Source organism: Bos indicus x Bos taurus, chromosome 2 (genome assembly GCF_003369695.1).
Source record: "Bos indicus x Bos taurus breed Angus x Brahman F1 hybrid chromosome 2, Bos_hybrid_MaternalHap_v2.0, whole genome shotgun sequence".
In the NCBI taxonomy this organism is placed as follows: Eukaryota; Metazoa; Chordata; class Mammalia; order Artiodactyla; family Bovidae; genus Bos; species Bos indicus x Bos taurus.
The window spans coordinates 109,430,435-109,443,297 of record NC_040077.1 but is presented as its reverse complement, the minus strand read 5'-3'; the positions used below and the strand labels follow the sequence as shown (position 1 = coordinate 109,443,297).

The window sequence follows — 12,863 nt, the reverse complement described above, 5'->3', positions numbered from 1 at the left end:
CACAGCCTTGCTTGGCCTCAGGCCACTGTATGTTGGCACTGTCTCTTTCTGCCTCTTTGGTTGGCCAGCTCATTGATATCAGAACACTGCCTTTGGCTATTTCCACTGGCCTGGGCCAGCCACCATGATTTTCTCTCACTTTATGGTACATTATGATTAGGACGATGACTATACATCTTCGTTTGCCTGGGTGGTTTGAGTTGTCACACGTATTTATTAATATCATGTATCTATTCTCACTCTCCAGAGTGTCCTGGAATATAGAGCTCAATCATCATCACGCTCACATCGTATAGAAAAGCTCCTTATTGAGTGTGGGCACCTGCATTTGTCATGATGTTTGTTCTTTCTGATGCACAGTCTGTTGGAGTACAGCACTGAATTTTGTCTTGAAGAAGTTAAATCCACCACATTCAGTCCTCTTGCTGTCGTACACTACACACAGACAGACATCTAGACATGCCCACTGCCCTCTGTGTAATAGTACACCTTAGACTTTGGAAACTTCACCTTGGCCTGAACAGAATCTGAATTCCCAGAGTTCTTTCTTCCCCATGCTTTTGGTTTTGTAAGTCATTCAAGATGGACCTCTTTCTCATCCATTGCCATTTGACTTTGTGCATATACACATGCTGGGCTCATACACACATGAAAACTACACGCCTTAATCTATGTCCGTCTGACAGCAGGGCTGATAGAGCAGGATGAGAAGTATATTCAAAGTACATCGGCATTTGCTTTCGGTATTATATATTTCTGCGTTTGAAATTTTTACAGTGTATATAAAAACTTCTGTCATTGGAAAATAAAGATGTGGAGTGGGTTGCCATTCCCTTCTCCAGGGAATCTTCCTGACCCAGGGATTGAATCTGGGTCTCCAGCATTGCAGGCAGATTCTTTACTGTTTGAGCCACCAGGGAAGCTCTTTTACTTTCATTACATATTTCTATATTTGAAGTTTTCACATTGTATATAAACTACTTGTGTCGTTGGAAAATAAAGACATTTAAAAGTCTAAAAGAGGAATAAAATCATTCATTACTGCCACCTCAAAAAAATACTTAACTGAAATTCAACTCCCCAGAATGCTCAGAACCATGTGAGATAACACTTGCTTATAGAAAGTAGAAAGGGAACGACAGAGGATGAGATGGTTGGATGGCATCACCAAATCAATGGACATGAGTTTGAACAAATTCCAGGAGATGGTGAAGGCCAGGGAAGCCTAGTGTGCTGCAGTCCATGGGGTGGCAAAGAGTCAGACATGACTGAGCAACTGAACAACAACAGATCTCATCTTGAGTCTTAACCAAAATTTTGGTTGGGAGAATTCTCTAGTTGTAGTCTAGATTTCTTTTAGCATGACTTTCTTTGTTTGTTTTTTGCATTTTAAGTTGCCCTAAATACAGCAGTCAGACGGGAATAATTAGAAATAGTTCACCTCGTTATAAGTGTGTTTTTTTTCCTTATGCTCTTCTTTGACAAAAAAAGAAAAAGGAAAAGCAGATGAAAATGTAATGCAGGAAGACAAGTTTATTAAAATCTGTAGCTATAGAAAATAGCATCACAAGCTTGATGACTTAATTTCCTTTCTGCTTTTATTGAACACTTTATTATTTAAGGCAGGATTGATCGAATTTCCAATTATGAGTCCTCACCTTAGAGAATTGAGCCTGTCAAGTTACCCAGCCATGATTCCTGTACCTTCTTCCCCATTTAAAAAAAATAAGTCACTTCCCAAGGCTGATAAACACTGCTTGGTGATTGGTCCTCAATGGATCACTTTTTAGAAAATGAAATGTCAACCCTTTGGCCTCCTATTGATTCTTCTTTAGTGTCAGACATAAAGCTGTCAGGGAAAGGCTGCCTGGAGCCAGGTAGCTGACAGGCTTTGCAGTGGCGGGTGCACACTCAGCTGATTCTTTTCCGCGTGCAGGCTGTGTGCTCTGTCGTGATGACCGTAGATGTTTGAATGGAATAAGATCAGGTGAGGAGAAAGGATACAGGTACAGTGCAGACCAAAATCTGGTCCCTGCTTTTAAGTGAGAGTACAAATGAAAGATGGTAAATAGTATGCCTGAAACCCACGCTGCAGTCAGCCATCTGGGAAAGGAACAGATAAAACATCCTTGCCTGGAAAAGGATGGGGCTGCTTCTTGCCTCCTAGAGCCAAGGATGCAAAGTGAAAGTGTCAGTTGATCAGACACTTTGTGATCCCATGGACTGTAACTTGGCAGACTACTCTGTTCATGGAATTCTCCAGCCAAGAACACTGGAGTGGGTGGCCATTCTCTTCTCCAGGGGATCTTCCCAACCCAGGGATCGAAGCTGGGTCTCCTGCATTGTGGACAGATTCTTAACCATCTGAGCCACCAGGGAAGCCCTGGATGGTTGATAGCAATTTGGATGCAAGAGATGTTACCGCTGATACAGTGGCTCCCCATACCCTCGTGTCTTCTATGATGACAGGGGAGGTTAAAGATGTAAATGAGCAGAGACCCACACAGTGACAAAAATTTTAGTCCTTATGATTAGCTCAAAGAAAAATGCTAGTTTGTCATTAAAAAAAAAAAAAATGTCCTCAGGCTCATAGCCAGTGTCTTGCTAGTTTTTTTTTTTACTATATAACAATTGTTTTTTATTTCACTGTATTTACTTTATACTGAGAAGCCTGAGCTTTAGGCAAATCAGAGTTAATCTCTGATTTCTCCAATGAGAAGATCCACTTTTTCCGTTTGACCAACTTGGAAATGTAAACATTTGGGGATCTCAGTGAAAATATCAGACTTCAACGTTTATAAATTTTATTTATTTAAAATGATATACAGAATACATTGACTTAGACCTATTATATGTTTTTACCATCCACATTATGTTGAGGAAATTAACTTACATTTTTTATAAGCATCTTTGATCAGTGTCTTCCTGTGTCACTTATCATATAAGTTATAATTTAAGGATTCTGTCAGCTTTTCAGAGCATGTAATTATATCTGCCATCTGGGGTTGTTAGAGGTGCAGCATTTCTTGTATTTATGTGATGTTGTCCCTAGAAATCTTCTCCTAGACTGCATATGTACATTCCATTAGCAACATGGCACCATTTCTTTATACTCCTGTAGGTGTACATTTGTGATTGCCACAGTGTAACTGCTTTATTGCTTTTAAAATTGATTTTTGACTCTTAGCAATGACATCATAAAATACAATGATAAGGTCATAACCTCAGGACTAATGATCCTAGTGACTGACTGTGTTAAATTTCTCTGACAACTCCCCCCACCCTTTTGTGTTAATGACTTCATCAGTTTACCTCCAGAAGTGTCCTGAATAGTCTTAATTTAGGTTGCTTTAGGTTAGTGTGTCTTCCCCAAATAGTATTTTTTGTTTGTTTGTTTAGTATGTATGAGAAACACTTTAAGAAAGGACTGAAATGCAAGATGAGCCCTTCTTTTCTAAAGGACAGTTTGGTGATCAGACACAAGTATTGCCTGATAACCAGCCATAGGTGGTTTTTATACTGATCTTCTGATCATTGCTAGTGCTGCTGGGTTTCTAGTTATGTTAGGGTTATAAAGTACCCCTCTTACCTGAATTAAAGAAAAAATAGTGAATTGATTTCTTTTTTTTTTTGGATTGCCCTGGGTCTTCGTTGCTGTGCACAGACTTCTCTAGTTACAGAGAGTGGGGGCCACTCTTTAGTTGCAGTGCTCGGGCTTCTCATTGCCCTGGCTTCTCCTGTTGCAGCACATGGGCTCTAGGCACAAGGCCTTCGGTAGTTGCAGGATGTGGGCTCAGTAGTTGTGGTGTGTGGGCTTAATTGCTCCCAGGCATGTGAGATCTTCCCAGATCAGGGACGGAGTCCGGGTCCCCTGCATTGGCAGGCAGATTCTTATCCTGTGTACCACCAAGGAAGTTCAGTAATGAATTGATGTTAAGAAAAAAATGAAATGGCTGTGGCACAATTTGTAAAGGAGGGACACGGATGGCTCAGGGTACAAAATTGCTGGCATCTTGTATGTTAAGAATTTGAGGCTTGGAGAAGAGGTTAAACAATTAACTACAGAAGGTCACACAGCTAGTTAGTTAGTTGCTTGATCAGAACAGGAGTCCATCTCTCCTGACTTCCAATATTTCGTCTAGACAGATTATGTTAATGTCTTCTGAACTGGAAAATAGACCTACATCAAATGCTAATGTTGACAGTTGTAGCGAACCAGAGCTTCAGGAGTCTCCTCCATGATGTGATGTTGGTACATTTCTGTTCTGTGATTTAATGTGTTTCTAATGCATACTATTAAGAAGTCAGACTTTTCAAGTTGGTGTTGTATTCTGAAGGTTACAATTTTCCTCTTTGGAGCTGAAACTCTTTTCATAATGCTAAAACAGTTACCATTCAGTCTCTATCTATCTCTCCTGGTGTCCTAATTGGAATATTATGATCACATAAGAATGAATACACTTAAATGTTAGCCTAAATTGGCTCTGATGAAGTCATGTAAATTTCTACAATTAGGGGGCAGATGGTACTGCGGGAACATTTCTAAACAACTTGTGTGCAATCGTTCGGTTCACTTCCACCCATTTCAAAATGTTGCTTGTGAAGAGCATTTAGCCATCATTTGGTGCAGGAACAATGACAGCTTAAGGAAGGGGAAAAAGAAGGATGACTTCGATGAATCTTCGTGGGTGATGCCATTAAACGCTGGAAAGGGTCCTCCTGGAGCCATGCTAGTTATTACATTGCTTTATCTTCTTTAATTTGCACTTTAGCTGAATAAATTACTTACCTTTTGCTAATTAGTTTTGGAACAGTGAACTCCATCAATCAAATCTGTCGACTCGATCAGGGAAGTTAGTATTTTCATAAAAGTGGGGTGTATATTGGGCCCTGCCACACTTCCCTCCACTATTTTGTTGGTTTTATCGGATAGTTGAGGAGCCAGGAGCAATGTGTTGGTTGAGGGGGCAGCACCAGGGGCTCCTGCTGTTCCTGGACACTGTCTGTTAATACCCCAATTCCAGTGGGCTTATTCACAGCTTTCAAAGTTTCACCTGCAGACAAGTCCCTTTAACTTAGTTGAAAGGTTTTATATTTCCTTCTGGAGCATTCACTCATAAACCACTCCCCTCTTTACCAATTTTTTTTTTCTTTTTTTTTGGTTTGTTTTTTTAATCAGCTTGCCCACATCTCAATAATTAGAAAATCTTCCACAAAGGTTCCCTTCTGTCATTCAGGTGATCTGCCTCAGATGTCAATTTTGCACCCTTTTAGATGGGTGTGGTTTCCTGTGGGCTGGCTGACCCAGTGATAAGCTCCAGTGGGCTTTCTTTCTCTGGACAATAATGGACACATTGTCCTATCCTGAACCAAAGGAGAAAGGGTCATCAGGTGACAAAGGGAGAGCAGGACTCAGGCTTTTTAGTTCTCAAGGTATTATTAAGTAGCTAATAGGCTACAATTAGCCTTTGAACAGTAATCCTTGTGTTTCTTTGTCAGCATTCCTTGTACTCCACTAGAGACTTATCCAAGTAACACTCCAAGTAAAGTTTCTTTAAAAATACACCTTCTCTTCTAATTTACTTCCTCCTTCTGTGTTTAGAAGTATGAGGAAGGGACTGGCAGGTCAACCTTATAATGAATGATTCTTGCCGTTTTGCGTTGCCTCTGGCTTTGCACAGATTTCATGAATGTGTTGATGGAAATCAGCACTCCTAGGCTTCTTGAGACTTCTTTCTTCTGGTATCTATCAGGGTTTTTGACGAACTCACTGACAGTTTAAAGTTGGGACAAAAGCTTCCTTGCACAATGCATTTTTTTTTCTTTTTCTTTAAAGGAAAGAAATTCAGATCAGTTTCTTGATCTAAAGTGGTTTAAAAGATATACTTGTAATTTTAGATAATGCTTTTAGGAGCTCTGATAAGATACAATCTCCCAGGCTGGCAGGGCCCTATCGCACCCTTGGGACCTAGCCACGCGTTTCCCTGACATAAAATGTTTTCATAGTCCCTGACCTAACACGCTTGTATTTCCTTTAAAAGGAGAGGAAAGGGGGGAGGCTTGGAGGGAACCACATCTTTCATACAAGCGTCTGATTTCAGGTTGTTTAAACCTGTTTAGCTTCTTTGATGAAGCGATGGCTTTTGAGAGCAAGTGGAATCCAATTTAAGTGGGTTTACTGATATGAAATGTGCTATTACGTATAATTAACTCTCACCAGATATCATCATGTAACTTCATCTCCACTATGAGAGGCAGTGAGCTGGATGTGGCAGACACACTCCTATATTTGCTGGAGAGTCATGGGTGAATGACTTGCCCGTCTGCCTCCATCGTTCACATCTGTACAGTGGGACTGAGTGTGTGTCTATCTGCCGGACTGCTTTCATTGGATTGTTAAGAAGATGCAATGAAATAACAGATGTGAAGGTTCTTTTAAAGGTTAAATGCAAAGTGAAAATGCAAGCTGCTATTTAAGACTGAACAACTTGCCTTCAAAGTGAACTCTAGTAACTTCTAGAGGTCTGAGGTCTGTGTCTACGAAGCTGGTCCCTGCTTTGCAAACAGTTAGGGGAGGAGATAATATGTGTAATGAGAGCACTTTGAAAAGTTAAATGCAGTGTAAAAAGGCAAGGTATTATTATTTGCAAGGGAATTATACACACGGAGAAACATCTGTAGGCTCCGAGGGTCTGATTGCAGAGCTGGTTCCTGCATTGCTGACAATTTGGAGAGGAATGTGGATGATGAGCTGGGATACGTGACTGTGATTGGGCTGTTCTCTGGTCTGTGTGGCCCCCTTTCTTCCATGAGCATCCTGCCCTTCTCAGCTTGTTCAAAGTGCAGGGGTTCAGGTTATCGGATTCAGACAGGACCACACTGCTTCGACCCTCCGTGGCCATCAGGGAATCCTTTGTCACAACAGAGCTTCAGTTTCCACATATGTAAGAGTCTTGACTGACCTCATCTTTAAAGTGCTAAGAAAATTACAAGATGATTATAAACTGCAATGTAAACTTGACATTTTTGACTAAAACATAAATGCACATGTTTTATTCACTAATGTGGTCTCATTTCCCGACTTTAGAGAGCTCTAATATCAACTGAGTTGATTTTCCAGTTTATTTAATATATATACCTGTAGACACGGGGTATCTAGTGGTGCTAGTGGTAAAAGACCCACCTGTCAATGCAGGAGACCTAAGAGATGCGGGTTCAATCCCTGGATCAAGAATATCCCTTGGAGGAGGGCATGGCAACCCATTCCAGTATTCTTGCCTGGAAAATCCCATGGACAGAGGAGCCTAACGGGCTACAATCCATAGGGTTGCAAAGAGTTGGACAGGACTAAAAGAACTTAGCATGCACACACGCCTGCACACATGGACACATGTGTACATGTATAATGTATCAAGATTACCGAGTAAAGATTTATATATACTCAAGGTTTCTTTTTCCCAAGATTTTTTATAACCAAGTCAGATATCACTCCTATGGGACATTGAGAGTAGAATGCCAACTGTAGGACCATACACTGTTTTTTAGAAAAAAGAATTAGCTACAAATGGAAACTTATTTTTACTCTTGCAGTATTTTCTACAAACTCTTAAGGAATATAATCCAGTATGAAGCAAATATTTACCTCTTAAATTGTCATTAATAATTTAGGAATTTGTATGCAGCAATTGAAGCCAATAACCACGAAACTATTGTTTTAAGGATATCATATAGCACGATAATGAGATAATGAGGTTTTGTGTGTGTGTGTGTGTGGTAGTGGTTACTGTGGTGAAAGCAAGACAGCTTACTGTTGCTTATCACATACTGACCGTTATTGCCTTGTGCAGAATTCACCAAGGGAAACTTATTTTTTGTTTAACTTTTTATTTTGTTTTGTAGTGTAGACGATTAACAACGTTGGGACAGCTTCAGGTGGACAGCAAAGGGACTTAGCCATATATATGTTTCATTCTCCCCCAAACTCCCCTCTTATCCAGGCTGTCACATAATATTGAGCAGAGTTCCCTGTGCTATACAATAGGTCATTGTTAGTTAGCCATTTTCAATGTAGCACTATTTACATGTCGATACCAAACTTAGAGAAACTAAGTGGGGAAATTATGTGTGGGGAAATTAGCCAGTAAATTATAATCTATCTTCAATACAATAAATTTCACCTGAAGATTTAAAATTCTAATTATATTATAAAATATTTGCTTTATCACCTCAGTTTAATACTGTGGTTAAGAGTAGAGACTCTGGACTCTGCTTGTATTCGAAACCATTATTTACTATTAATATCAAGGTGACAAGTTATCCACCGTATTATTTTACCTCCCATAAACCTCAGTTTTCTCATCTGTGAAATGTGTATACTACCTGACTTATGGTAGCAAAGAACTTGTGGTTTACAGCTTCTGAAAAAATATATATTTTTTATCTTTTAATAGACGGAGTAAATACAGTAAAGCAAAACAAGAAGCAGATGAAGAGAAACATTTGAACCAAGGTACAGAAAATTGGGATAAAAGTAATTTTATTTTTAGAGCATTTCTTGTGTTTTCAGTTTAGAAATGTCTAAATAATATTCGTTTGGCTATTAATATTGTATTCTGTTCATGGAATTATCCAAATAATATACTTCAGCATATCTAACTAAAATAGGTGATTGGTGTTTGTTTAAGGTGAGATTAAAGATGGAGATTGGGGAATTTCCTTAAATGCTTTTTTCCCTTATTTTATGCCCCACCCTGAAAAAGTTTTGGTAGCTGGCTCAGTTTTGTAGCTTGGTGGCAAGATTTAACAGGTAACAATTTTTCCGAAGTTAACATTTTGGGAACAAATACAACAAGGAATTGAACACACACGGCAGAATTTGTGCTGTGGAAATCGAGACTGTCAATATTTCTTTAGTGGACTTTAGTTATTTTGATGTTCCAAGTGGCTCCAAAGAGTAAATTCAAAGAATTGAATGACTTGAGGAAGATAGAAGACTGAAGTGGACAGTGGTTAGTGACTCTTCAGGAGTACCATCCAGTAGAACTTGCTGAGGTGATGGTAGGTCTTTATCTGCACCATCCAATGCATTAGCCAGTGACCACACACTGAAAAGCAGCTAGTCATGAATGAGGAAGTGAATTTTTAATTTCATTTAATTTTAAGTAATTTACATTTAAATAGTACCAAGTGGTTAATAGCTACCCTGTTAGCAGGGGATGGGGCAGGAAGAATAATTTTGAGAAAGATTTTTTTGGCTAGAGCATACCAAGTGATGAAGGGTCATGGAGTAGCCAGTAATTTTCCCTTTGTTCATCTTGTTCCTTTGCTAAAACCACACTTTCTCATTTGCATGCAGTATATATTTTTAATAACAAAAATGATGTAATTTTTTTTTTTTTGAGATGAGAACAAAACTGACAGTCTTGGGAAATCAAAGGGATCGGGCCAACCCGTATCCTACATCTCTCAGTGCCCCAAAGCTCCAGGAGCTCCAAAAGGGAGAGGCAAGGTGTGAATGCCAGTGGAAAGTTCCCACTAATTTCTAATGCATCTTGTCCCAGACATCTCTGGCTGCCTAAGTGCTCACATTCTGAATTCAGCTTACAAGTGACTGTAGGGTGTGGCTGAATTACCCTTCCTGGTATTCAAAGCATTCATGATTCAGCTACAGTATTTTCTTCAGCAGAAGCGTCCAGGTGAAATTCAGTGTCTTTACTTACAGCACCTTCTTTCCAAAACTGAATAAAAGTGGAACTCCAATATAGAGTTTGCATTTTCAAATCAACTAGTAGATTAATTATCCCTCTTGTCCATTTAACCTAGGTTTAGTTTGTTTACTGTTATCAATTGTTGGTGGATATGGGGCAAAACGTGACAGCTTGTAGCACGACCATTTGAAACAGTTTCTGTATCTTCCCTAAGGGAAGAAAGCTGGAGATAGTGGACAGGACTTGAGCAGCTGATTGGGACAATATATATTTTTAAGTCATTTTTGTTGATTTCAATTATTTATTTATTTGTTGGCTGTGCCACATGGCTTGCGGAAATCTTAGTTCTCCAACCAGGGATCAAACCCTCACCGCCTGCGCTGGAAGCATGGAGTCCTAACCACTGGCCCACCAGGGAAGTCCCCAGGACAACAGTGTTTAGCTAACACATTCCAAATTCCCTTATGGAGACTCTCTTTCCCTCCGTGGGATAGGTGGTTTTTTTTAAAAATTTCATCCTTGAAGTGTGAAGGCGTTCCAGGAACTCTGTAGAGCTACAGCCTCTTACGTAGCAAACAATTCTCGTTTACCTGCTAACAAAACATAGAGCGAGACTTTAAACATTTTCCTATGCTATTTTTCTCATGCTAAGAAAACTGTTCCTGTGCCGAGTATTTTTAGATCCAGAGCACTTCAGTTTGTTAGTGGTTCCTGAAAAGTGTTCCGGCTTCCCAGGTGGCGCTAGTGGTAAAGAACCCACCTGCTAATGCAGAAGATGTAGGAGAGGCAGGTTCGATCCCTGGGTCAGGAAGATCCCCTGGAGGATGGTATGGCAACCCACTCCAGTATTTTTGCTTGGAGAATCCCATGGACAGAGGAGCCTGGTGGGCTACAGTCCGTAGCATCACAAAGAGTCAGACATGACTAAAGCAACTTAGCATGCACGCAGAGAAGTGTCTTGCCAATCTTTTGCATGTCTGTTACTCAGGTGTTAGAACTTATGTGGATCCCTTTACGTACGAAGATCCCAACCAAGCAGTTAGAGAATTTGCCAAAGAAATCGACGCATCGTGCATTAAGATTGAAAAAGTCATAGGAGTTGGTAAGTCTGTATCTATAAGCCTGTTTTCTTTGTGAATATTAAATATAGATATATGTGGATTATATAAAGGCTTATGAATATACTGTGTGTGCCTATATATGTAAATAGCTGCGTACCTGAAATTTCCTTAATCTACATAAAACACCAGCACAGTGCTAATAAACACTCCACAAATGCTAGCTATAGTTCTTTCACTTTTGATGTGTTTCTGGTTCAGAGTCAATTCTTTTTCTCTCTCAAAGGTGAATTTGGTGAAGTATGCAGTGGGCGTCTCAAAGTGCCTGGCAAAAGAGAAATCTATGTGGCTATCAAGACACTGAAAGCTGGATATACAGACAAGCAGAGAAGGGACTTCTTAAGCGAGGCCAGCATCATGGGACAGTTTGATCACCCGAATATCATTCACTTGGAAGGAGTTGTCACCAAATGTACGTGGGTCGCTCCCTTTACAAAGCCAAGTTAGAAGTTACTGGCAAATTAAACACACATTTTCTTTCCAGGGAAATGACAGATGGAACAGACCCACTGATTGCTAATAGGAGGAAATCAGTGCAGGACAAGTCATTAATCTTGTAGTCAGTTCTAAATGGGTCTGTGGTGTAGGCTGATACTCTATTTCCAAAGCAGCTTGTGTGAGATTTTAGCAAAATTAATATTGCAGATTTTTAGTATGCCTCGCCATCTTTCAAATGTTTGCTAGACCAAACTGATTGTCACAGGGTAGGCGCAAGCAGATGGTAAGCAAAATAAATTTTAAGTACTTTTCCTATAAAACACTACAGAACTTCGCCACACCTTGTGCTCGAAGCTTTGGTTCCAGATGCAAGGAGTGCATCCTGGAAATCTGTTATATTGGGGGATTTGCTTGTCTGCTCGGCCTGATTTATGGTAGTTGCAGTTCAGCACCTATTTCCAGTAACACCTGGTTGAACCTTCCTTTTTTTAGTCCATTAGCATTTGCTGAGCCCATGAACCACGCTTCAGTTAAAATACGACACAGCTCAACAGATGCATTTTGCGAGGCAAACCCTGAATACGTCTGTAAGGCTGGCTAAGACCCACTTATAAAGCACCACATGAACAGGGCAGGTGAAATGGTTCCTATTGAAGGTGGCTATATTCCAGAAGTCTTAGTACCTACTACAGTTACTACAAGTCAAGGATCGTGTAAGCCTGGGGCTATGTCTTCAGGAAGCCAGTGTACCATTTGATTCCAGGTGCCTAGGAAAAGCGTCCTCCATCAACTGGTGCAGAGTGGTGGCTGCAGTGGGTGAAGTGGGGGTGATTTAAGGAGTATAAACACTGGACATTAGGTCTGGGGCAAAGAGGTCAATAACGTGCAAGGGTACACAATCTTTAGGCAGGGAAAATAAGGAATTACTAGAAAGTTGTGGAAAATATACATTCATTTAGGGGTCCTCAGACTTAAACATATATCAGATTTCTGGAAAACTCATTGAAACACTTTCCTGGACCTCATCCTCAGAGGTTTGATTCAGTGGTTAGGGGCCCATGAGCTCACGATCTAAAGAGCTCAAGGTCAACCATGCTGTAGTCCCAGGGACCACATTTTGAGTCTCTTTGGCCTAGTGACCAAAGATTTGCACACCATCTTCTGCTAGTAAATTGTGAGGTGTTGACTGGTTACTCAAGCTCTCTGTTTCCTCATCTGTAAAATAGAGATAAAAATAGAACTTGCCTTACAAGGTTGTTTTGAATGAAATATTTAGGGTGAATGGCATAATGCTTATATAGCAAATTAAAGAAAAAAAAAAAAAATTCAGTGTTAACTGGTATTATTATGTCTTAAGAAGTACATCTTTCCCCCAGCTTTGGAATCCTTTAAAAAGGAACCTTGGTGCTAAGGGTATATAATTTTCCACCTAAGGTGAAGCCTATAATTAGCATAGAATAGCTCTATTTGCTTTTTAAGATTAGTTTTACAGACAGCATTTTTTTTTTTTTTTTTTGTAGCCAGTGGCCTCTGGGCTTGCCCGGAGCCCTTCACTTCTTTAATTAAAAGATAACATTCCCTTTAAATACTTCTGCAGGTC

The 12,863-nt window shown here is 39.9% G+C and overlaps 1 protein-coding gene across 2 annotated transcripts in view; it reads left to right on the top strand.

Moving 5' to 3' along the window:
* Positions 1–12,863, top strand: part of EPHA4 (EPH receptor A4) — a 161,942-nt gene that overhangs the window by 125,627 nt on the left and 23,452 nt on the right. For both annotated transcript variants that reach the window (XM_027514515.1, XM_027514522.1), the window contains exons 9-11: positions 8,451–8,509; positions 10,696–10,809; positions 11,052–11,237. In XM_027514515.1, the coding sequence (XP_027370316.1) occupies positions 8,451–8,509; positions 10,696–10,809; positions 11,052–11,237 (359 nt within the window). The remainder of the gene's footprint in view (positions 1–8,450; positions 8,510–10,695; positions 10,810–11,051; positions 11,238–12,863) is intronic.